The 24919-nt window shown below is 45.4% G+C and overlaps 1 protein-coding gene across 1 annotated transcript in view; it reads left to right on the top strand.

Annotated features, from left to right (window-relative positions):
* The first annotated feature begins 7559 nt into the window (after positions 1–7559).
* Positions 7560–24919, top strand: part of LOC147750621 (uncharacterized) — a 920203-nt gene continuing 902843 nt past the window's right edge. Inside the window, exons 1-2 of the mRNA XM_086929808.1 lie at positions 7560–7572; positions 8075–8134. Coding sequence (XP_086785934.1) covers positions 7560–7572; positions 8075–8134 — 73 coding nt within the window. The remainder of the gene's footprint in view (positions 7573–8074; positions 8135–24919) is intronic.

The following is a 24919-nucleotide window of genomic DNA, read 5'->3' as shown; positions in this document are numbered from 1 at the left end:
CTGTCGCAATTGGCGGAGGTGGCTTGAGGCCCGGTTCTCCTGTTGATTCAGTACTAGCGGTGATTACCGGACCGGAGGGCCTCTCTCAACCCCGTAAGCAAGTACGGGTGGCCTTTCCTCGCTCTGGTGGCAAGATGACGGCCTCGCCCGGTGGTGATTAAGCTGCTTCACTACAGAGATCGAGACTGGCTACTACAGAGGGCGAGGGAAGCAGGACCCTTCCAAGTTGACAATAACAAAGTCACCCTGTTCCCGGACTACACTTTTGAGACCCAGAGACTCAGGGCCAATTTCCTGTCGCTCAAGCGTGAGCTCCGTGGGGAGGGCATCAAATACTCCCTTCTCTTTCTAGGGAAGCTGAGAGTAATTGTGGACAACAAGTCGCTTTTCTTTACCACCTCGGCGGACGCTTGGGCCTGGTGGGACACGTACAAGGCTGGTACGGACGGGGCTAGAGTCAGGGAGGAGGAGGCTCGAGAGAAACAGCCGATCAGGAAGTCACAATGTATTCGCAAAAATCGGCGGAGGACTGGGAAACCATCGGTGTCACAGACGGAGGCAGAGAGGAAGGCTGCCCTACAGGCGGTGGTGGACCTCTCTGGTACGGCGAGGAGCCAGTCCGGGAAGGGCACGGACTCGGAGGAGCAGGGCACGGGATCGGAGACGGAACTTTCGGAATTCGGAGGGACCAAGGGCCCCGTCGTCACGCCGCAAACGTCTGGGGAGATAGTTGAGGCCTGAGACGCTGGACTTGGGAGCGGCCTGATGGTCAAACACTGAGGTGCTGTGCCCGTGTGCGCAGTTTTCCGCTATATGGGACTTCGTGAGTTATTCATGGGGGGATCATGGGACGGGATGTGCGGTATTGCTTTGTTTTGACAAACTCCTTCGGCAGCGGTCTGCGCCCTACTGGCCCTTACGGTCATCGCAGTGGAGACTGCGAGTCTTAGTGCCTTTCTTTGAGGGGATATTTAGTTGTGACAGTTTGGATGGGTTCACTTCCAATTGTGGGGGGTCCTGTCCTGGGGGGGTGGGAACCGAGAGTAGTTGGGGATGCTCAGGTTGGGTTCGGAGGGATGTGGGGTTCATTTGTTTCAAGAGGGAGGGGGGTCAGTATTATGTTGGCATGAGCGCATGGTCGACGGATGTTATTGTTCTGTCTGTGGATGCAGGGAGGTATGGCTAATACGGGGGTTCTGAAATGTGTAACCTGGAATGTGCGAGGTCTCCATACCATGGTGCGTAGACACAAGGTCCATGCGTATCTGAAACGTAGGGGAGTGCATATAGCTTTTCTTCAAGAGACGCACCTCACCAAGCAGGAGGGAGTAGCGCTGCAGCGGAGGTGGAGGGGACAGTTATTTAACACAACATATTCGGCCTTTGCGAGGGGGGCCTTGATTTGGATACGGGCTGGGGTTCCCTTCCAGGTCACTAAAAAAGTAGTAGATCCAGAGGGTAGATTTGTGGCTGTGGAGGGGAGACTTAGGGGCCGAATAGTGTCTCTTTGTAGTGTGTATGCTCCGAATGTAGATTTGCCCGCTTTCCTGACAGCGCTTTCGGGCAAACTGGCGAGTTACTTGGCAGGGCCGATGGTTATGGGAGGGGATTTCAATTCGGTGGTGGATACTGTTTTGGATAGATCCCATCCCCCATTGCACTCTTCCCCAATACACAGAATAGCGAAACGAAGATTAGATTGGCAGGAGAGTTGGGACCTGGGAGATGCCTGGAGGACACTACACCCTACCACGAGAGATTACTCCTTCCATTCTACTTTACATGACCTTCATGTTAGGTTGGATGTGTTTCTGTGCTCTTCGCATGTGCTTTCAGCAGTGGGAAGCGCGGAGTATTTGGCCCGCACGTTGTCGGACCACAACCCTCTGCTGTTGTCCCTGAACTGGATGGTGGAAATCAATTGTGTCCCAACATGGCGGCTACAACCTGATACCCTGGATGATCTGCTTTTTAGGGAGGCCTTGGGGGAGCGAGTGACATGCTACTTTGAAGAGAACAGTGGCTCCCTGCAACCTGGGAAAATAAAGTGGTCCCGGCCTAGTCGAAATCTGCAGGCATAGTCCCTCTCCACTGGCTTCCGTCCTCTTCATTCCACTGAAGCAGTCATCGTCTCAGTTCAGAATACTTTGAGGCGGAATGCAGACAAGGGGATCCATCAGGCGCTGGTTTTATTAGACCTATCAGCGGCATTCGACACGGTTGACTATACCATCTTGGTCAACCGTGTCGAACAGGCCAGCCTTAGGGGTCCTGCGCTGAGCTGGATTCGCTCATTTATTACTGGCCGCACCCAATCCGTGAGATTGGGCCCCTTCACGGCCCCCACTATCCCTACTACCTGTGGAGTCCCTCAGGGCTCCTCCCTGTCACCTTTGCTTTTTAATCTTTACCTACGCCCCCTGCTGTACTCCCTCAGGGATACCAGAGTCACCATCTTCAATTACGCAGATGACTTGCAGCTCATCTTTCCCTTAAACACCGAGGACTCAGTGGTAGTGTTTCAAAACACCATGTCTCACATCCTGAGTTGGATGAGCTGCAATCACCTGAAGCTCAACCCAGGCAAGACTGAGTTGGTCTTGCCTGGGCAGAGTGTACTCAGCTGGAACCCTGGCTTTTGGCCGTCCAGCATGGGAGCCCCCCCAGTTAAATCGTCCTCGGTTAAGAGCCTAGGAATCTTCCTGAGCGAAGATCTGTCTCTGAAAAGGCAGGTCAGCGCAGTGGTGTCCTCCAGTCTATTTCAGCTGAAGAAAATTAAGAAAATTGCTCGTTTCTTCTCTTTGGAGGCGCTCACACAGATTGTTATCTCCCTGGTTCTGTCTAGATTGGATTTCTCCAACAGTCTCTATCTTGGCCTCCCGGTCGGCGAGTTAAAGCGCCTCCAGCTGATTCAGAATCAGGCAGCTAGACTCATTCTGAATCTACCTAAGAGGCAGTCTGTCAGACTGGGCTTAAAACAACTACATTGGCTGCCTGTTGAGCAACGGGTGGCTTTTAAGACTGGTTGTATTTTATTTAAGTCCTTACAACAATCAGGCCCCCTATTCATCAGAGATCTGTTTAAAAAATATGACCCCCCTAGGAATCTTCGCTCCATGCATAAGCATCTTCTGACTGTCCCTACTTATAAAAGGAAGCGTCTTGGAGGCAGCTGCTTTGACCACCTTGCAGCTGCCTTCTGGAACTCCCTTCCTCTTTACCTTAAAATGTGCGGAAACATCCTTAGTTTCAGACACTCCCTCAAAACATGGCTCTTTTCTCAAGCGTTTTGATGAGTTCCTCTTTGCTTCCTGTGACTGATGCGTTGTGTCCCTGTCTATAGCGCCATGAAGCCCCCGGGCGAACGAGCGCTTTATAAATACATCTCAATATCAATATTAATATCAATATCAATATCCACAAAAATGGCACACAAAACAATCCATCTAGTTAAAATCCAATTCCTTCACTGGAAGGAGCTGGTAAAATCTATGGAAAGTCCTATCTCACGAAATGGAAGCCTGAATATTATCACCACTCCTGGCTAGATTAAAAAAGATACCAAGCAATCAGGATTCATAATATGTCAGTGGCGGTTAGTGACCCACAAAAATGGAGAGGCAAAATTAATAAAAAAACATAAACATTTAAAAATGGAAAAAAATGTTTTCCTTGGCTTAGCCTGCAGCATGTCCTGGGTGTTCTACAGTCCTCGGCTCCAGACTCCTCCAAGTGCGAGGTCCCACAGCTCCCATAGGTCTGTCTCCAATCCAGTCATTGCTGTCATGCTGCATGAGTGAAGCATCTGGGTTGGTTGGAGCAGGCTGCCTCAGAGCTCAACAGAGAACAGAAGGGCTGTGCCTGTTCTCCAACCCAGCTGTCTAAGCTAAAGAGCGGCATAAGACAAGGCTTGGTGCTTGCGCTTCTCTTATTCAATATTTTTATTAATGACGTCGGCAAGAGCCTTCAGAATTTGAACATGCGCTTTCCAGTCATCGGAGGAGACAAAATCCCAGTACTTTTGCGTCCTTTTATCTTGCACTGAGCTATTGATGTATAAATTGCTTAATGGATTTGTTAAATTAAAAAAAAATATCTTTATAATGAATCCTCTGCAAACCTTGAAGTCCACTTTTGACCAGCCCCTCAGCACAAATCAAATACTAGGGCTATCTGGGGATTCCATTCGATGAGAATCAATTGTGAGCTGCACAGCTATCCAAAAGTGAAGCCACCCTGACCCAGTATAGCAAGGCTGTCACCCAGATTCTTGAACAAGTGTGGTCGCAGGTTCTTGTCCCCAGCATTACGAGCTTCCCTAAGCAATTCAGAAAACTGATTATTGCGCAGCCTTTTCTGCCTGGGAAGAGGGACCCCAATGAGCGCTCTTAGGATGGATTTAGATCTGAGGCCCAATAAAGCGCTTTGAGCCCTCAAACCTGTTCTGCACTGGGCGCAAATTCAGACAAAACCCAAAATGGCCATATTTCAAAAGCCTGAGGGAAAACTGGTCGAGCAGCAGCTCGAGAAAGCTACCATTGTTTATCTATATTTCAATCATCCTCGGCGTAGCGGCTGCGTGGATTTCAGGGGTAATTCCGAGTCAAGGACCCCTTCAAGCTTGCAATCGATAAAGTATAAGTATTTGGCCCATAAGAGAGTAGAACAGTGGGGCTCCCTTATGGCATGGTTCCTGGTGATCAAACCAAACACAGGGCTGGTAGTCTAAATGGTCTCAGTCTCTTGCCGGCACGGAAAAGGTCACTGTCTATCAAATTTACACTGTGCACTTTGCCAGTCAAAATTTTGATCAACAACTGGTCAACCAACAATGAAGAATTAGCTGCTTGCAATTGCAAACAAGTCAGAGATGAATCCTACTCCACTTCATGTTACTCTTTACGAAGTCCTTACCAGTTCGGAAAGTGTATATACAACTTTTATTTATAAGACACAATATAAGGCATTGCAATGCAGCTATTTCCTTCTATCACCGAGCAGATTCTGAAATGTTTTTCGTCCCTTTAGCCTCATGTATCTAGATTCCATGGAAAGCAATAAGATGTATTACCCAGGATGCGCCCTCCCCTATTTGAGATGAGGGTCTTGAGCGGGGAGAGGGGGCAGTTGGCTCTTACAGCTGCAAATTTGTACATATACTATTTAGTTACAAACTATATATATATATGCTTGAGGAAAATTGATAACTTTTGAAACCATATGTTGAGCCTAATTTATTTTACCCGTGTTAGCCTCTTTAGACTTTGCTAAATTCGACGTTGCAGTCTCACATCCATCACTTACCTTGCCAGCTAAACCGGAAAGGAATTATAGTAAGGTGGTTGAGATGCTTGTTTTAGAGTCTGCTTCATAACACGTCACTGGTTCTTAGAAAATATTTCTCTCTTTAATCTGACTTACGTTTTCCAAGTGGAAATAGTAGTTTCATCTCTTTCTGATTTTGTACCTCCAATGCCAATATACTGCTGGGTCTGATTGTAGACGAACCCAAAGGTTTAAGCACCATGGAGTCTCTGAGCATTTATTGTATTTCAGGGCAATGTAGGCATTAAATATGGAGCTGCAAATTCTAAAGAATACTGGCCTTGGATGGGGGAGTTTCATGGTCATATAATATTAGGAACAGAATTGACAGGTGTCTGCCAACCATGTTCAGATGTTGCCTACTCTGCATCTTTTTACTTATTTGTGTGCCTAAAAGAGGATAGCGATATTTCCAATAGCCTTTGAAATTACTATTTGGGTAATTTCCTCCTCTGGTCTCTATATCTGTGGAACAGCTTAAGGGATAACTGTATATTTTTTTCTGTTTTGTCCTTTGTACAGAAGCCTAAGCAAGAAACTTCTGTTACCTTTACTTCAGTGTGAGATCAGTTTTGTAAGCAATCCATCCCGGGTGATCTAAACCTTCATTCAATTTGGAAAGTTACCTATGTCTGCATGACCAGCAGTCTAGTCTACTGCCTCCCAATATATTTTCCCCTTGTTTTGAAAGTTACCGCCTGGAACAAATGAATTCAACTGGCAACATGAGGGGGGCAGTGTCACAGATTGGAGGGATTTCTTTGACGACTCACCCAAAGATGCTGAAAGGGCATTCATGAACACCAGAACCAGTGTCCTGCACACAGCCCAATGGTAGACCAGCTAAGTACTAGTCAAAGAAGTGGTTGGGCTTTTCATTCTACCTCCTCCCTTATAACTCCACCTTAGTATTCATGGCCAGTGGTGTAAGGGAATCTCATTTGCACATGGCATGCCCAATTCTTTTGAAAATAAAGCAAGTTGGCATCACACTGAGTGTGGAGTACTGATTTTAGTGGCACAGCATTAGCTAATGGGCCTACTGCCAGGTAATAGACACCAACCACCCCCATAATGAGGACACAGCTGTTTTGGAAAGAATAGAGAAGATAAGTTAATTGTTCAATGCACCCTGTGTAACATACCTTGATTTACACAAAGACATTAAGGGGCAGACCTATAATAGTGTACATTTTCTGCTCCCTGTAAAAGCTCTTGCTTCATCTGGTGCACCTTCAGTTGATGATTTGGAATCCCCAAGGTACTTTATCCAGCCATGAAATTCCATTGTCTATTGCAAATTCAGCTCTTAAGGTTTCAAAGTAAATATAAAATACTTAAGTCCTGATTAAGGCTTTGGTGATAGGTACTCTCCAGCTTTAGTGCTGGTGGCGCCCAGTGCAACAGTGCTTTTCGGCAACCCCCATCCCCCTCCCCCCATGACTTCCTTCTCCACAGATTCCCTCACTAAAGCCCTTTGACAATGCCACTCAATTCTCCATAACCACGCTCTCTCGCATGCATTTCTAAATGCAGATCTTTTATGACAGATCATAACTCACTGTTCTATGTTAGGACTTTAACGTACAAACACCAAGCAACACAAGGATCTCTCTGACTAGAGCAGTAACCACTGAACTATTTACATTATGTTTACTTCCGTGATCTGCATGATACATATACTTTACGGAAGGTATATTAACACTCTGCGCTGCTTTATGATGAGTCAATACTTCCACTAGACAAAACCAAATATCTCTCCAGCAGGTCCACTGATCACCAGAGTTTTCTTGACAATTTTATTGCTGCCTGAAATTGCTTTTACATCCAGAATATATTTTAAAAAACATCGCCCTCCCAAGCAAGCGACCAGCACGGTTACAATGGTGGCACCGACCTAGAAACGGTCACCGAGAACATTATGTTGCCACCCTGACAGATAGAACACCATCATGTTTAAAGATCACCATCAGACTAGTTGTGATCCGTATACATTCAGGGAAACAGCTGTGATGTCGGTTCCTCTGAAGGAAAGAAACGTTTGGTGGACGACCGCCTTCTCTTTTTGATGGCCATCTAGCTAACGCTTTGTTGTTCAAAAGCAAATTACCAAAGTGGAGTTTTTCTCTGGATGTGGTGGTCATTATGGTATTGTTTCTGTTTGTAACTTCTTGGTTTTCGCTGGCAATAAAGGACAGAAAAATGATGTCAAACCATCTCCCGTAAATAGGGTCATGTTGTCAGTCTGTGAGAATACGTTTTCCGTCAACTAAGCCAACAGGGCACTACCAATGGAAAACTGATGGTATTACAGACCCTAAATATGGCAGATGGACCAATAGTTTGACAGACAAAGTATTCTTTATTCCAAATTCTAAATCTGGCCCATTATTGCCCAAAAAGTGTGAACAGTGATGAAGAGGCAACGTGCAACGAACAAGAAATGAAAAAACTGGCCTCCACCTAGGATGCCAATAGCATACATTCATTTTATTTTGGTAAATACCTCTATAGAGATATTATCATATATTTCTTCTTGTTTATGCAGTTTATTATTTGATCATGCCATATCTAAAGTCGAATGTTCAAAGACATTAGCATGAATTGAAAAGAGGAGGAATCTTTTAATTTCATTGCATTAGTTTTCCGTTTTGAATTATAATACTTTTGGAAATCATGATATATTGTTAGTTGTGCATTTAAGCATTACAGGTCTAATCTAACTCATCGCTTTTCTTTGTTTGTACAGCAACGCCTGTTTCTCCAACTATAACTTCAAGCACCACAACAGGGCCACAGGCAACTGGACGTAAGTGTTTTGATTTTTTAAGATATTATCAAAAACTGAAATATACATACATACACACGACTAAAATACCCATATATGATTGAGGATGTGCAGCACATATTATCATGTAGTTCTTATGAATCTATATAGGATCTGCGCGTTTAGACAACATAAACTAAGGGAATGGTGTCCAGAGTGGTCCAGAGTGATTTCACTCCCCCTCCCCCTCAAGAATCCCCTTGGGATGAAGCCAACCCTATTACCTGATATGGGAGAGCTAAGGACCTCATCTTGGTCTCAAGAACTACACCCTGCAAGGGATGTCAGACCACTGCGTGCTGGAGTGTTTGCATGCAGGAACCTTAGCATCTTGTGTCAGCGTGTCAGCATGGAAGTCGTTTTCTCCTCTAGTTTGCACAGCGAAGATGTAGTGCTTATATATCCAAATGTTACCCTCAGGGGTTATACCTAGAAGTGTATGGGCATGTAGGTAAGGATGACTATAGAGGTGACTTTTGCACAGAGTTATTATGCAGAAGATGGTAATGCTGCTATGATACTGAGAATCCTCAAACATAATACATGAGGTAAATTTTCTGAGAAAACCACGCGACATTCAAGTAGCACCTAACAAGGTAAAAGGTCAGCACCAGACCCGTTATGTAGAACAATGTAAGACAGATGTAGGTAAAAGGTTGCTTAACTACGTAGTCCTATATTGGGGTACATTGGGGTTCACAACAATATACTATGACGTTGTGTAATCAGAATTTAAATAAATCTGATTCCTCACCTATTGAATATTCCCCAGGTGTCAGACTGAATCCTGAAACATTTTTAGTAATTTGTCTGTGTATCTTAAGGTGGCTCTCTGCGAGCATATTACTGATGCCATTCCACTTTGGAAGTGACTTGTGGAGCCAATAAATGTGCCACTCCCGCGCGCTGACATCAGTTCCTTTCTTTCCTGGCCTGTAGACGTGGTCCAGGAGCTGCTCTTGTTGCTCAGAGACTGCTGTTTGTGAGTTATTTTGTCTCCATTTTTAAACAGTGTGCAAGAGATGTCACCCACTAAGATGACAGGTTTCAAGCCCTGTATGGACAAACAGGTCTGTTCCTGTGACAGATCCACACTAGGTTTTCCTGTGGTGTCTGGATTGAAGCCACAACTCAAAGACCTACGGAGACTGCACACTGCTGAACCTGAAGGCCATCAAGGAATGTGAGGTGAAACTCTGTGCTGCTAAGCACAAGAATACAAAGCGTCAGGTCCGCTCTAAGTCCCACTTCAAGTCAAACACTTGTTCCCAGTTCCTCTGCAATTCCCGGAGTCAACTGAGCCACTCTCAAGGCCAGTCTTTATCACAATCCAAATCAGGTTAGCACAAGACACATATGAAGTCGAAACAAAGTTCCGCTCCTTTGTGCCATTCCCACCTCCTTGATGAAGTGGTACCACCATTCCCACTCCAGCTCCCAAAGACAGCTGATTTTGAAGCCAATTCCACATTTGTTTACAACACAACTCGAGTTTCCCGGGCCTTCAGCCACACTGCACAAATTCAAAGAGTTTCGCTCAGCTCTGGCTCTTCGGATCTCTACTGACTCCTTCTGACCACACAAAGCTGATAGGCCTACCACCTGATTACTGCCACTGGTCACTGCAGCTGGGTAATCTGAGCTGCTTCCATCCCCGGTTCCAGTACCAAAACTGCCCCGGGGCCATATCTAATACATCTTGTACTAAGCCTTGTTACGGCCCTCTAGTTAACTGGCCAGATGCCAATGCACTGCTCCAGACGACCCTGCCTACTTTTCGCAGCACTCTTCACCCAAGAGACTTGTATTGCAGACTTCCACCAGCCAGACTAACCCCAAAACGTTTCCTTCCACTCCCCTTGATAGGGTATTGATGCAAGAGAAGGCATTAAGTAAACACCTCTTCTCGCGCACCAGTTTGACCCTATGGACCACTAATGCTTCCTGCCTGCTAGGCTGCCCTCTGGCATTTGGTGGTGCAAGTCCTCCTAGGTGTTCTTGAAGACATTCATACTTTTTTCTCACAGGCTATTCAGGATGGTTGTTGTGGCTTGGTTTCCACAACGCCATCAAATGTGCTATTGGCACCAGTGCTGCCATTGGCCACACTGCGTCACTACATTCAACTGGGTCCTCGGGTGATTCTCAGTCATCCTTGATGAGAATCCACTGTTTCCAGTCAAGGCTGATTCTACCCTTGAATGCTTAAAGAAGATTAGGACTACCAATCGCTGCCTGGACCTTTCTACCCAGTCTTGCCAGCAGTAGGTTCAGTGTTTCTGTTGTGGTTTTGGAGGATAGTTTATTACCATCAGCCTGTCCATCCCCAGTAGAGGACCCAGCAATTTCATGCCAGAAGCCCTAGTGACCACCACCCCAGGGCCACATCCAGCATGCTGGTCATTCTGCCACACCCCTCCCCCATGCAGCAAACCTACCAAGCCTCTTTAGTCTAACCTTTCAGGGTCACAGTCACCCAGTGGGAAGCGGAATCCACTGATTTGTAATAAGGTTTGTCAAAAATGCAGAAATACAATAATAGAGATTAAGGCAAACATACAAGTGACTTAGAGTAGGCTGTGCTCAGAGAGAGGAGGAATGAAGAGGATGGAAAAGAAGGGAAGGGTCATGGAAAGAAAAGGAGAAGCAACAGTTGGATGTTTTAAGCCAAGGGCAGTTTATTTTGATGGGTTTTAGGAATATAGAAGAGGCTTTTTGAGATATCATGAAACAACAATATTTACATGTGAAACAGTGCTATACGTTTGATCGGTACTAGATGTGAGTGAGCAGTTTGTCGACTGCTAGTCTGCCCTAGACAACGGGAAAGTCAGAGGGTTTTTCATGAATTCAACAAAGATGTCTTCAATTCAGAACTAGGATTAAACTTTGTGCATTCTAGTATCTTTTTGATAGTAGTTGTGAGAAATTGGGTTGCTGGTCGAGGGGGTGTGAACCTTATTCAATTAACAGCCACAAACCCTGTCAGGGTGAACCACAAAGGTCAATAAATTAACTGGTGCTTAACCCTCTGGTAGCTTGGCACAAAAGCGGTCAGGCTTAACTTAAAGGCAATGTGTAATGTTTTTATAGAGCACATAAATAGTAATAAAGTAAAAACACAGCACAAGAAAAATCCAACACCAATTTAGAAAAATAGAGTATGTTTTAATACATTTTTTGACATCAAAATGACAAAAATTAAATTAGTAGTGCTGGAGAAATGCAACTTCTTAAAGGTTTAGGAAAAGGTCAAGCGCTAGGAAGCCAAAAACAATGACCACGGTTAGCAGGTCACTATAGACAAGGTCCATGTCACAAATACAGATCAACCGCGATGGAGGCCAGGGAAGTTGGAAGGTTGTTCACAACTTCAACACAGATTCCGTTAGTGCAGAACTCAGAACAAAAGTTGTGCATTATAGGATCTTCACTGATAGTAGTGAATATAGAATAGAATAGTAAGCTTATCCATAAACTCACTTGCGATCTCTAGATCTAAATGACGATGGAATAAATATTTGTCAAATACCTGCCCAAGAAACTTTTACCAAAGAGGTGTTTGAGAGCGGCATGCCATACTATTGTAGTCATCTTGGAGTATGAATTTAGGCAATAATATCAGGTAAAGGTCTGAATAGACTTCCATGTAGTTGCTTTACAAACGTCCAATATGGGAAACAGTACTTGCTGCTTTCCTCCCATGGCAGGCGCACATAAAAGGAACCACAGTGCCACAGTTGGTGAAATACAAGTCCCGGGGAACCTTTAGGCCGTTCGTCTGGAGCGCAAAAAGCTTGACAATGAGCAGTTTTGGAGGTGGCGAAGAGGTCTACTCGAGGCAAATATGTTTAAACTCCTCTGGATGCAGATGCCACTTTGTGGTCAACTAGATGGAGCCTGCTGAGCCCGCCGGCCTGGTGTTCATGGACACCACCAGTTAAAATGTTAAAATGCTGCCTCTGTTCAAAACTGCCTCTTCGGAATTTTGGACTGCAAAACATGCAAACTGTGGTAAGCACTAAGAACCTAAAATAGAATATTTTGCAAATAATATGTGCCTTGTATACATTTTAATGTTATTCCTAGAATGCAATATATCTGCACTTATTACATTTATGTCTTCAACCATATTCATTGATGTGCCACAATGTCTTCTATTACCTTGGATAATGGTGGGTGTATGCATGTCTGTTTTTGAACCCCTTGTTGCCTGCCCCTCTAGTACAACATCCAAGCAGGGATAATATTTGGGGCTGCAGTTTGGCTTCCTGTGACTAGTTTGTAAATTAACCATCTTGATTATGCTTGCAGTAGAATATAGGCTGTAGAAAAACATCAATTTGAGACTATTGATCTGGAATTGGACCTCCAAGCTTTAAACTGATCTATGAAACAGTTGAAATAGTTCATAAATATTTATGTTTGAAGTTGCATGGAGATGTTCATCTGTGACACGTATGAGACCATCACCCTCCTTTATGTCAAGTTAACATGTAAGGCATGCCCAAAGTATTGAGGAATTCAGGACATTGAGATTTAATATCTACTAATCTCAATTATTTTGCAAAGGTGTTCGAATTTAGGACATATTCTGGATTATACAATTTATAATTTGAAGGTATAGTATTTACACTGGTGACATGGTGTTCAAATTTTATAATTTTAAGTCTATATTACAAATGCCATTATTCTTTACCAGTGTAAACCACATGGGGGAAAACAGCTTGGCAAATTCAAAATGTGAGCATTCCAGGTTTGTGGCAGATTGATCAACCTCTTCACATTACTTGGAGAGTTTCAAAACATGCCATGTTAACCAATAACATGGGTTTCCCAAAGGGTTCTCACAATGATCCCTGAAAATGCAGTATGAAAGTCTACCAAAATCTTTTTATGGAAAGACTGCCTTTCATTCACTCAGCTATTCATCCAGCCATTTTAGTTATAAAATAAAAATATGCTATATGGTCTGTATTTATAAGTGCTATATATTCCTTAAATATTTGTGAGTAGTGGAAAAATATGACCCTTCAAATCCCTCAGGCTTGACCAGGACCAGATGAGTTTAGAAATTTATCCCTAGCTGTCCCTGGCCTCAATATGAATAATGTAAACACTCTCTGGCCTTGAAGAATGACCTGACAGGAATATCTTTGGTAAGTATTTATAGGAAATTACAGATAACTCCACATCTATGTACCCTGAACATATATTGACCATCGAGGAACAGATATGTATTTTAGTGTAAGTATATAGGCTATCTCTGCACATGTAGGTGGCATCCTTCAGCTCTGCACAGTCTTCCACGCTGGAAGTGACATGCGCAGTGCTTATGTAGGTGCCACCCACTGGGCTGACATCAGCTCTTTTCTTTACACTCCATCAGCGCAGACCTGGAAAGAGCTACCTCTATCCACTTTTGGATGACCTTTTGACATTTTTCTAATACTTTGAGCACTGTCTCCCAGTGTGATAGGAATGTCCCCTAAAAAAACCTTTTGGGTCTAAACCCTGTGGTTCCTGTCTTAGACAAATGTCTGTGACTGACCCCAATCTATTTTGTCTCTGGTGCCTAGAGCTGGGCTACTACTACAAGAACCCTGAATCCCAAGGTGCTTTGGTAGCAATCCCTGAAGCTCCTTGTCGCCCGATCCCAGTCCAGTCTGCTCCATGAACTATCAATCAATCAATCAATCCATCAATCAAGAAATTTGTATAGCGCGCTATTACTCAAGGTGCTTTGGGGGAGGGGGGTCTGCTACTACTCGAACAGCCAGGTCTTGAGTTGCTTCCTGAAGGAGAGGTGTCTTGGGTCTGACGGAGGTGGATGGGGAGGGAGTTCCACGTCTTGGCTGCCAGGTAGGAGAAGGATCTTCCTCCCATGGTGGCTCTTCGGATGCGTGGAATGGCGGCGAGGGCATGGCTGGTCAATTGTAGCTGGCGGGTGGGAGTGTAGAAGGTCAGGTGGTCGTTGAGGTACTTGGGGCCCAGGTCGTGGAGCGCCTTGTGTGCGTGGGTGAGGAGTCGGAGCGTGATTCTCTTGTTGACGGGGAGCCAGTGCAGGGCTCTCAGGTGTCCGGAGATTTGGCTGTGACGGGGGATGTCCAGGATGAGTCGTGCGGAGGTGTTCTGGATGCGTTGGAGTCTTTTCTGTAGTTTGGCTGTGGTTCCGGTGTAGAGGGTGTTTCCGTAGTCCAGTCGGCTGGTGACGAGTGCCTGGGTGACTGTTTTCCTGGTTTCGGTGGGGATCCATCGGAAGATCTTTCGGAGCATGCGTAGGATGATGAAACATGATGATGAGACGGCGTTGACTTGTCTGGTCATTGAGAAGGAGGAGTCCAGGATGAATCCCAGGTTGCGTGCGTGGTCCGTCGGTTTGGGCGCGTTGCCCAGGGCTGGGGGCCACCAGGAGTTGTCCCAGGCAGAGGGTGATGATCCAAGGATGAGGACTTTCGTCTTGTCTGAGTTCAGTTTCAGGCGGCTGTTCATCATCCACTTGGCTACGTCTTTCATCCCTTCGTGTAGGTTGGTTCTGGCGGTGGCTGGGTTGTTGGTGAGGGAGAGGATCAGCTGGGTGTCGTCGGCGTAGGAGATGATGTTAAGGTTGTGTTGGCGTGCGATGGCCTTAAGGGGGCTCATGTAGACGTTGAAGAGGGTGGGGCTGAGTGATGATCCTTGTGGTACGCCGCAGATGACTTCGGTGGCCTCGGATTTGAACGGGGGTAGGCGGACTCTCTGGGTTTGTCCTGCGAGGAACGAGATGATCCATTCTAGTGTCTTCTCTTGGATTCCGATGTTGTTGAGGTGCTGCACTAGGGTGCGGTGGCAGACAGTGTCAAACGCTGCGGAGAGGTCCAGGAGGATGAGGGCCGCTGTTTCCTCGTTGTCGAGCAGGGCTCGGATGTCGTCAGTGGCTGCGATGAGGGCGGTCTCGGTGCTGTGGTTGGCTCGGAAGCCAGACTGCGAGCAGTCGAGGGATCCGTTCGACTCGAGGAAGGCTGCAAGCTGTCTGTTGACGGTCTTCTCGATGACTTTGGCAGGAAAAGGGAGGAGCGAGATGGGGCGGTAGTTCTTGAGGTCATTGGGGTCTGCTGATGGTTTCTTCAGGAGGGCGCTGAGTTCGGCATGCTTCCAGCTCTCCAGGAAGGTGGCGGTGTTGAAGGAGCAGTTGATGATGTCACGGAGTTGGGGTGCGATGATGGTGTCGGCCTTGTTGAAGATGTGGTGGGGGCATGGGTCAGTTGATGATCCGGAGTGGATGGTGTTCATCGTATGGATGGTGTCTTCGGTGCTGAGCGGGTTCCAGGCGCGGAGGGTGGTGGTGGGGGGCGTCGGTTCGGTGGTTGGGTGCGTAGTCTGTGCGCCAAAGCTGTTGTGTTTGTCGGCGATCTTGCTGTGGAAGAACGAGGCGAGTGAGTCGCAGAGTTCTTGCGAGGGGGTGATGTTGTTGGTTCCTGCGCTGGGGTTGGAGAGCTCTTTGACGATGCTGAAGAGTTCCTTGCTGTTGTGTGAGTTGTTGTCTAGTCGTTCCTTGAATGCTGTCTTCTTGGTGGTGTAGATCAGTTGGTGGTGTTAGCGGGTGGCGTGCTTGAGGGCAGTCATGTTGTCTGTAGTCGGGTCTTTGCGCCAGGCTTTCTCGAGGGTGCGGCAGTTCTTCTTGGAGTTCTTGATATCGTCGTTGAACCAGGAAGCTTTCTTTCTGCCGGGTCTGCTGGGATGGTTTTTCAGGGGTGCGAGGTCGTCAGCGCAGTTGGTGATCCACTGTGTGAGGTGAGGTTGTTGGCTGCTTGGTTGGGGTCCGTTGAGCTGGCGGGAGGATTCTGGTTCAGGGCTGTGGTGAGCTGGTCGGTGGTGATCTTGTTCCAGCTCCTGCGGGGAGCCTGTTGCGGGTGGTGGTGGTGAGTCGTGGTCCTTCTGAAGCTGAAGTGGATGCAGCTGTGGTCTGTCCAGTGGAGTCTGGTGGAGTTGCTGAAGGAGATGTACTTGCTGGAGGAGAAGACTGGGTCAAGCATGTGGCCGGCGTATTGGGTGGGGGTGTTCACCAGTTGCTTGAGTCCGAGGTTGGTGAGGTTGTCCAGCAGAGTGGTGGTGTTGCTGTCATTGTTGTTCTCCAGGTGGAAGTTGAGGTCCCCTAGGAGGATGTAGTCAGCGGAGGAGAGGGCGTGTAGGCTGATGAAGTCTGCAATGTCTTCGCTGAATTGTGTGCGAGGTCCCGGGGGTCTGTAGATGAGGGTGCCTCTGAGAGTGGTCTTGGGTTCGGTGTGTATCTGGAAGTGAAGATGTTCGGCGGCTGTGAGAGTGTCGTCGGAGGTGGTCGTGTTGCGGATGGTGTTCTTGTGGACGATGGCGATGCATCCTCCTGTCTGGTTGACGCGGTCCCTCCGGGTGATCTTGTATCCGTCCGGGATGGCAATGGCGATGTCGGGCGCTAAGGAGGCGTTCATCCAGGTTTGCGTGAGGAAGGCGACGTCTGGAGATGTGGTGTCGAGCAGGTTCCAGAGTTCCACGGCGTGTCTCTGGACGGAGCAGGTGTTGAGCAGGATGCACTTCAGGTGGTTACTGCTGGTGATCGGCTTGGCGGGTGCGGCGCGGGTCCGGATGCAGGAGAAGTTGCAGGATTGGCAGGTGAAGGGTCCGTCAGTGCATCTCGGGGTGGCTCGGTAGCAACCGGGGATCCAGCCAGTGTTGAGTGCGTTGAGGGTGGCAGCGTCGTATGTCCGGTGAGTGGGCTGACCTCTGCGGGGACCAAGGGTTCTGGCGGTGGGCGCGGCCAGGCGTGGACGGGCGTAGATGGGCTTGCCGTTGGCGCACCTTTGGCGCACAATCAGCGCACCCACTGCGCACGTCCGCTGCGCTCCCATGCGGCGGCCTCCATAAATGGCGAAGTGGGAGGGAGGAGCAGCTGGGAGGCGGGAGCGGGGTAGCCAATGGGCGGGTTACAAAAGAGAAAAGGGGCGGGCCGCAGGGGAGCAGCGGCTGGGAGCGGGGAGGGGGAGAAGCGGTGGGAAAAGGACACTAGGACGGCGAAAATACAGGGGCACAGGAGGCACAACAAATACAAAAGCAGGGGCACAGGCTAAGGAAAAAAGTACACAGACTGGCAAAGAACCGGCAGAACAGCAATCCAGGCACACAGCTGTGCGAGGCAGCAGCGGAGGGGTCAGGGGTCCCGGCACTCACGGGGGGAGCTGCGCGGTGTGTGGAGCGACCGGCCCTGCAATCTGTGGAAGGGTCAGGGACGATTTGCGGAGCCATTCCCAGTCCTCGTCATCGCGCTTGAAGTCGTCAGGTAAGTTAAGAATGAAGTTGCAAGCGATTCACCTAGCATTGAAAGCCTTTTTTCCTTCCATCAAGGGAAGTCTGGTTCAGGTGTGCATGGTCAACACCTTCGCAGGGTAGAGTGCGGTTGGGAACCTTACGTCGACAGGCTCTCTTCCCTGGACATGGCTGGAATGTCAGGACATAATCCTGGTGGTCCAACATATTGCGGTCTCTCTGAATGCCATAGCAGTCAAACTTAGCTTTCATTGCCTAGCAGATCACAGATGGTGTCTCCATCTGGGGGTGTAGTAAGGTCTCTTCAGAGATTGGAGAGCACTTTGGTTAGATCTATTTGTCACTATTGATAACACAAAATATCAGCACTTCTGAGTGTTGGAGTTTCCAAGGCGATTCTCACTCAAATGGAACTGATACTACTCCTACTCAGAGTTCTCTAGAAAATCAGAAAACAACCAGGCCCATGTCACTCTTGTGGCTCTGGATTGGGCATGGATTGTATGGTATCCCAAACTTCTGAGCATGGGCATCGGTCCCCCTATCAGGCTGCACCTTTGGGAGAATCTACAGTCAAAGCAACATGGCAGGATCCTGCATGGAGATTAAGTGGTAGCAATTAACAGTTTCTAACTTTTCTGCCGAAATATGCAATTCCATTTAGCATGCTACTAAAACATTTTGATTCCCTTTCTGCAACTTTGTCTGAGGTGTTCCTATTTGTTCTTTTGTTAGCCCAGCAATGCCTTGCTTTGGGCACAGTTAAAGGGTACCTTTCAGCCCTTGCAGCTTTCTTGTAGTTGCCAGATCACCCTCTGTTCAATCCACCTGTTGTGACCTGTTTTCTCAAAGGTCTCAAACACATGTTTCCCCTTCACTCTTCATCATGTCTCAATGGAACCTGTTTTTTACTTTTTTACTGTGCTTACCATTTGAGCCTATGCATAGCTACCTTCTGCATCTCCTGTCCATCAAAACAGCCTTTTTAGTGACCATTACATTGTTCAGGCTGGTTAACAAATTGCAGGCACTCTCTGTGCACCCTCTTACATAATGTTTTTCTTACATATACTGTGCACACCTGAAGAAAATGCTTAGTGGAGGATTATCTGCCAGTGGATGGTTGGGTACAGGACATTTCATGGCTTGCTGCAGTGAGTGATACAGACACTTTGTCATCCCTTAGGTGACCAAACCTCCAGTGTGCATAACCTACAGCCTATGCTGCACTAAGTAGCTCTCAGCAGCCTACTCCAATGGAGCTTTTCCTATATGTCAGGCTTTGCCATGACGTTAAGGCTGCCACCCCTGATTTTCCAACTGAGCCTCCCACCCTGGCCCCACTACATGCCTCACTTCAAAAGTCCGCACCCACACATGTGGTCTCTGCTTTATCATATTACCCAGACAGATAGTCCAAATTGTAAACAACACAAACGGGAACCCCCTTGAGAAGTCCCCTTAGTGACGAAAAATTGACATATTGCTGTCAACAGACCGGATGTATATCAGCAAGTAGCAGACTACCCATCATAAATTTCAAGCATTTACACGGCCTATACTGTACTCCTGTGAAGCTACATCGATTCCAGCCAAGAGATAACAATAATTGTGATAGATGCGAGGAGTGGGAGCTGGCTTTCTGCACCTGGCATGGGAATGCACTCCTTTTCCGAGATACTGCCATACACTACTGGAGGCATTGGACTAGATGATTGGATCTTCTAACCCGAACACCCCACTCACCACACTACTAGGATACACAGGAGGCCTTCATTCCTCAGTCAAGAAATATGTCTCACTGGGCTTACTACTAGCCAAATGCAGGACAGCCTGTAGATGGGGATGAGGGTGGGCTCCTAAATTTAAGGAGTGGCTGAATTACATCATATTTTGCCACGATCAACTAACTACATATGCTGTGCTAATGCTGCCCACTTCCCACCCCAAAAACTTTTGGGAACCCCTACGAACAAACTTGCTTGAACACTCCCACACAGGAGAAACGGGTAGGGAATGCCCAGGACTCAACGAAAGAGTAGGAAGAAACATCCACAGACATTTGGCAGGTGCAAGAGAAAAGTGAAGATTTTGCAATGGGGGGGTCAGGGATCTGAAATGTGATTATTTGGCTTATGTTAATATAGTTTGTCATACTACTTCCGAAAATGCAGAATTACACACTAAATGTGCTATTTGAGCCAACCATGGATACGTTATGCGGTAATGTTAGGCTTGACTAAAACCTGTTATTGTTAGTTCTATGCTGTAAAATCAATAAAAAGATTTTTTTTTTAAAGGAAAAACCTTAAAAAATGTTATTGTTCAGGAAGGAACTCCATCCAGCACAAACACTATGCTGTATACAATGAACACATGTTGCACTTTGATGCAAGTGTGTCTGCATTGCTGTATTGCAGCCTAAAGTGTCCCAGCGCAGGGAGATGACAGAACACTGTCACATCTTAGTAGATATGGTGCTGTTTTGCTGTCTCCTGTTCATGCAATGCAGCACATCAGCTTTACTTGTTGCTGCCCCCAATATCGTGGCTTCTCCGTAATTCAGTGACTTGTAATCTGCTGTAGCAGACTATTATAGCCATTAGAGTCTGAGCCCATTGTTACAGGTGTTGGCCTTTAGTTTTTACCTGGAACAAAAAACTGGCTATGTATTGTTCTCTATAGCCTGCTCTGACAGACTATAAGGATATACTAACATTAATTAACAGACATAACAAACAACATAAGTTGGGTTTTATTTGTAAACCCAAAAACATGCTTCCAACAGGAACCTTTTCTTTTCTTTTCTTTTAAAACAGTTTTTACTTCTTTTAGTTTTACATTGCTTTTGGGATTGAACTAAAATGGGAGAATAATGGGGCAGCAACATTTGGATTTAAAATAATATATATATATTTTTTTTTATTGCACGTTTTTTCAGGGCAGCTAACAGTCTATCACTGCATTCTGTACTCTACTCTCCTGTAGACACAAATTTTCCCCAACCATGCAACCATGCAATATAGAGCAATGTGCTGGCACAGGGGTGAAGGTGGCAGCAGCATCAAGAGAAGAAGCACTGTCCCCAAACTCTATTGTAAGAAGAGGAGCTGTAGATGTTGAAGCTCCCTCTCGTTTGTCTTACTTTCAGTTTGCAGTGATTAGCTGCCTGCTGTAGGAATTCCTCTAGTGTTTCTACATACCAGATGTTCAAAAAAAAGATGTAACATAACATTCTCTTCTGCCCCACTCAAGGAATTTGAGTGTGGAATTTGAGTATGGGCTGATTCTTCTGCTCCTCCTCTTTGTTGGACTGATCGTCCCTTGGAGATGCCATTATAGTTCAATAAAAAAATAATTTGGAAAATCTAAAGAAAAGCTAGGAAACACTTCAAAGGGCTTGAATCTTCACCAGTTCCACCCCCTATTAATAGAAAAAAGGTGGGAACATCCTGGTAATACATCAAACTAATGACATTAGCCGATGAGATGGTGTTTTACTCTGAGTGATAGGTACCGAGGTACCTGGAACAAAAACTAAAACCCACACAGGACTCCTTTGGGACCCTTTCATTGGTTCTACAGATCAAACGGGAGTACTGCTGTACCTATGGAAGGTAAACAAATGAAAGCAGTCATTTGATTGGCCACTCACGAGACAGTACTAAAAAACCGTCATACCCTTTAGAAGCAATCTCAAATGATTTTGCTAACCACCACTACTGAACACGAAATACACTGGCGGGTCCATTTTGATTGCAAGGGTGCATCATTCACTATGCCGACACAAAGTTCACTATCAGAAGATGTTGATGCTATTGTGCTCCTAAGCACTTCTGCGGCACCACAAAAAGCAAGGTCAGCGAAGGAATCACTGGTGTTACAGATTTTGATCTTCGATCTGGCAGTGAAAAAAAATTGTCCACAGGAGATGACTTTTGCATTGTGCTAGGAGGTGCACCACAGAGATTAGACTGGCCAGTATTATACTATAGGTACCACTGGAATGTTGAAGCATCTTAGGACTATGCTCCTAAACACCATAGTGCATGCAGAAGTACAACATAAACAAGCAGTAGAAAGACAGCTACCTGCTACTGAGGAAATGCTGCTACTTGAAAAGGCATAAAATGCATTTTGGAATTTACTGCAGACACTGTCTTATACAATTGTGGCCTGTGGTGAGGTGAACAGAAGAAGATATTGAAGGGCTTTGGAATTGCAAGTTGAGCACATAGACTTCTTAAAATAATTTTAAAGAAGTAATAAAAAAAGTTACAAGAAAGTTTAAAAGAATATTACAGCATTTTTCAACAACAGGAATTATGTAAAAAATAGTGAACAAAAATAAATGATGAAAAAGCAGTAGTTAAAAACTGCGTAAAATGAAAAACAAAGAAAATGGGAATAAATACAAAAGACTCGGAAGGTTGGGCTTGTGCCTAACGCTCCGATGTGGAGATTTGCCAGTTTTGGGGGTTGGGTGCATGGCCTGGCCCCTCCTGCTCCACACAGCCAAATAGCGTGCATGGCCGAGGGTTGTTCACCCATGGGCCAGGTACATTTGTGTAGAGTTAAGTATAGCACTCCTATACCTACCTCTACATACTACCATTGTCAACATTTTGGTTGTTAATATTTTCCCTGTGGCATTTTGGTAGCACAATATTTAGTGCTCAGTATATTTGGCACCATACCTCAGAGACCCTTAATGCTGTCACACCTCCCTGTAGTTATAAGGCAGGACAGTAAATCAAACATTGAAATCCCGCAGCACTTTTCAATGCCATGCTGCAAAAACAGTAGACAAATGCAAAAACCACAGTTGATGGACAGAATGCCGAACAATGTCATACATTCAACCCAGTACAGCGATCTGGGCCTAAATCCATCTTTTTTTTGCACTCCACATCACCCCAGTTCAGACATGGCCATATGCAAATCAGTCTGACCCTATGCCTCATGGGAACAGTCCAGCCCGAACTGCCAAGCCATGCCTTCCCTGGACCGGAAACAAGCTTCCGAGGACCGGGTTCTGGCATTCCAGCCGTCTTCAGCCCGCAGAGGCACTTGCTCAGCTGTGCCTATTTCTCCATGAAGGATTCAAATTGGCTGTCGCAGGTTGTAGGCATTCATCTTTTTCCTTCCGTTTATCAGATGGAAGGCCCCACTGGAAGTTATCACATCACCAAGGCTCCATTGCCAATCACTGCAAAGGTGATCACCATCTTGAATCTCAGAATACCAATTTGGCAGTCTTAGACTCAATAGAGTAACTCATGTCTGGTGCCTAGATCCACACTGGTTGATCCCAAGCTGAGAGCTTTATGTGGTAGATTCTCAATTAGCCTCTAGCAGTCACACCCAGCCCCATAATTAGAACCATTCTACTGTGCTACAAAGAGACATCTGGATAGCTTCACAGTTAGCTTCTCCACTGACGTTTTATGAATTTTAATGTTGAGGGCATGGACCATAATTTAATCCTGAAGAAGTCAAGAAAGAAAATACCCAAAATTAAGTGTAGAGCTGATGTTCCCAGAATCTCGTCCACAGTATGTGACTAAGTAGGATATCTTGCTTTGTCCATGTTGTTACACATACTTTAGGTTTAAAGTAAAGCTTTTGGCATGTTTACACTACCTTATAATCATGTATTTGATCTCCTCCTGGAGTCAAACAAACCAGACTTCCAGTCAGAGGTTTTGTGTGAGGATATTCTCCCACTATTTTTTTGAAGGAGCAATATGAAGTATTGTACCTTTTGGTGGTGTATTAGACAAGCTTTACCCACTTTAGGCATGTTGAGTATTACCCTCACAAGAAGTTTCAAAACTATCAAAGAGTGAATTGTTTAGCATAAGTTTGCCAAAGACTGGTTAAAGGGCTAGAAGTATCACAGATAGTTTAAACAAACATATGCAATGTCACATGGCCTAACATTTCTCAGAATTCTATTTGCATCTTTCTTCACTTGCTTTTCCCATCATGCCCCCTTCAAGTAGATTAGCTATTGGTAAGATAGTGAATCATCTTGGAAGAACAAAAGGAATCTAATGGGAAGTAGAAGGTGCAAAAATGGAAAGTTATACAAATCTACCAATCACAAACCTCAGACTGCAGAGATAGACAAATCATACACGCTACCCTGTCAAAATAGATAAGGTCTGCATACAGAATAAGTAAGTAGGCAGGTAAACAAAGCTTATATCAATGTAGAATGTTGAAATGACTTCAAGTCCCAAAATAAAAGCCATGGAATTAAGTTTTGTCCATTACCAAAGAATCAGAAACATCAATTAACATCCAAAACTCACATGAATTATCCCTAAAATTTAAGCTTTACATATCTATAAGAAATTCTGCCATTTTGTCCTACACATCAGCTTGCCAGTTTTTGAAAATACATATATTTCACCATGCAGTACTTTTTTATTTTGCACTAATGAATCCCATTTTCTTCAAAAAGGAGCTTGTCACTATCTTAAAAAAGAATATTACTTCATCAAACTAAAACTTTTAGGAAATAAATGTTTTGTCTGAACATCAGTTATTTTCACCAACATTCGCAGTACTATTGTGACACATAAACAGATTCATGTTCATTTTCCTCATATGTCATGGATATTATTATGTTACAGTGAATGCTGACAATGTGGTGAGGATTAGCTTCTATTATGCCTGTGATAGTAAAAATGTCAACCTGAATGTCCACAACATGTCATGGATGAGCCTCTTTCATGTCTTCAGTAGCTACAATGACAATATGAACACACACTGTATGTCATGGATAGTTCCCTGTTATTGCATAGGATAGCCCAGTGGTTCTCAAACATTCTTGACTCACAGCTCCCTTGACCTATTGGTCGTGGCCACGGCTCCCAACTATGTCTCTTTTTTTAGAGGGGGGAGTGTAATCCTGGCCTCATGAGTACTTAAATTTTTCTCTCTAAACATAGGATGAAGGTATTATAATTATATATGCAGGGTGTTTCGTATTACTAAGGCGTCGCCTCTAATTAAATATTCCTAGTTACACTTCTTTGGCCATGCCTTTTTTAGAGATCCCGCTCCAATTTTTTATCCCACTTACAGTACTAGATAGCACCCATATGCACTTAGGCCCCATTGCCTAAGTGTTTCTGCACTTGGATAATATTTGCATGCATTTCCATTTCTACCCATAGCATATGTGCCAACACACATGTCTCAGCAGGGTGACTCACGATTTTTTTAAATGAAATACAGCTTTATTTGATCTGTTTCCACCATAAAATTGCCTCCAATTTAATGCAAGCCAAAAAAATTCCTCAGATTTTTTTTTTTAAATGTCCCTCTTCCTCTCTCCCAAATGTCTGCAGTATGCCATATATGGAGTTTTACTTCTCTGTTCTCATGGAAAGAGCTGACCTGTCTGTAAATGTGTGTGTACTGTGAGAAATGTGCACTGGAAGTACCTATGGTTCTAGTACATGTCAATACTTAATA

This window comes from Lissotriton vulgaris, chromosome 1_1, assembly GCF_964263255.1.
Source record: "Lissotriton vulgaris chromosome 1_1, aLisVul1.2, whole genome shotgun sequence".
In the NCBI taxonomy this organism is placed as follows: domain Eukaryota; kingdom Metazoa; phylum Chordata; class Amphibia; order Caudata; family Salamandridae; genus Lissotriton; species Lissotriton vulgaris.
This window is presented reverse-complemented; position numbering and strand designations above follow the sequence as displayed.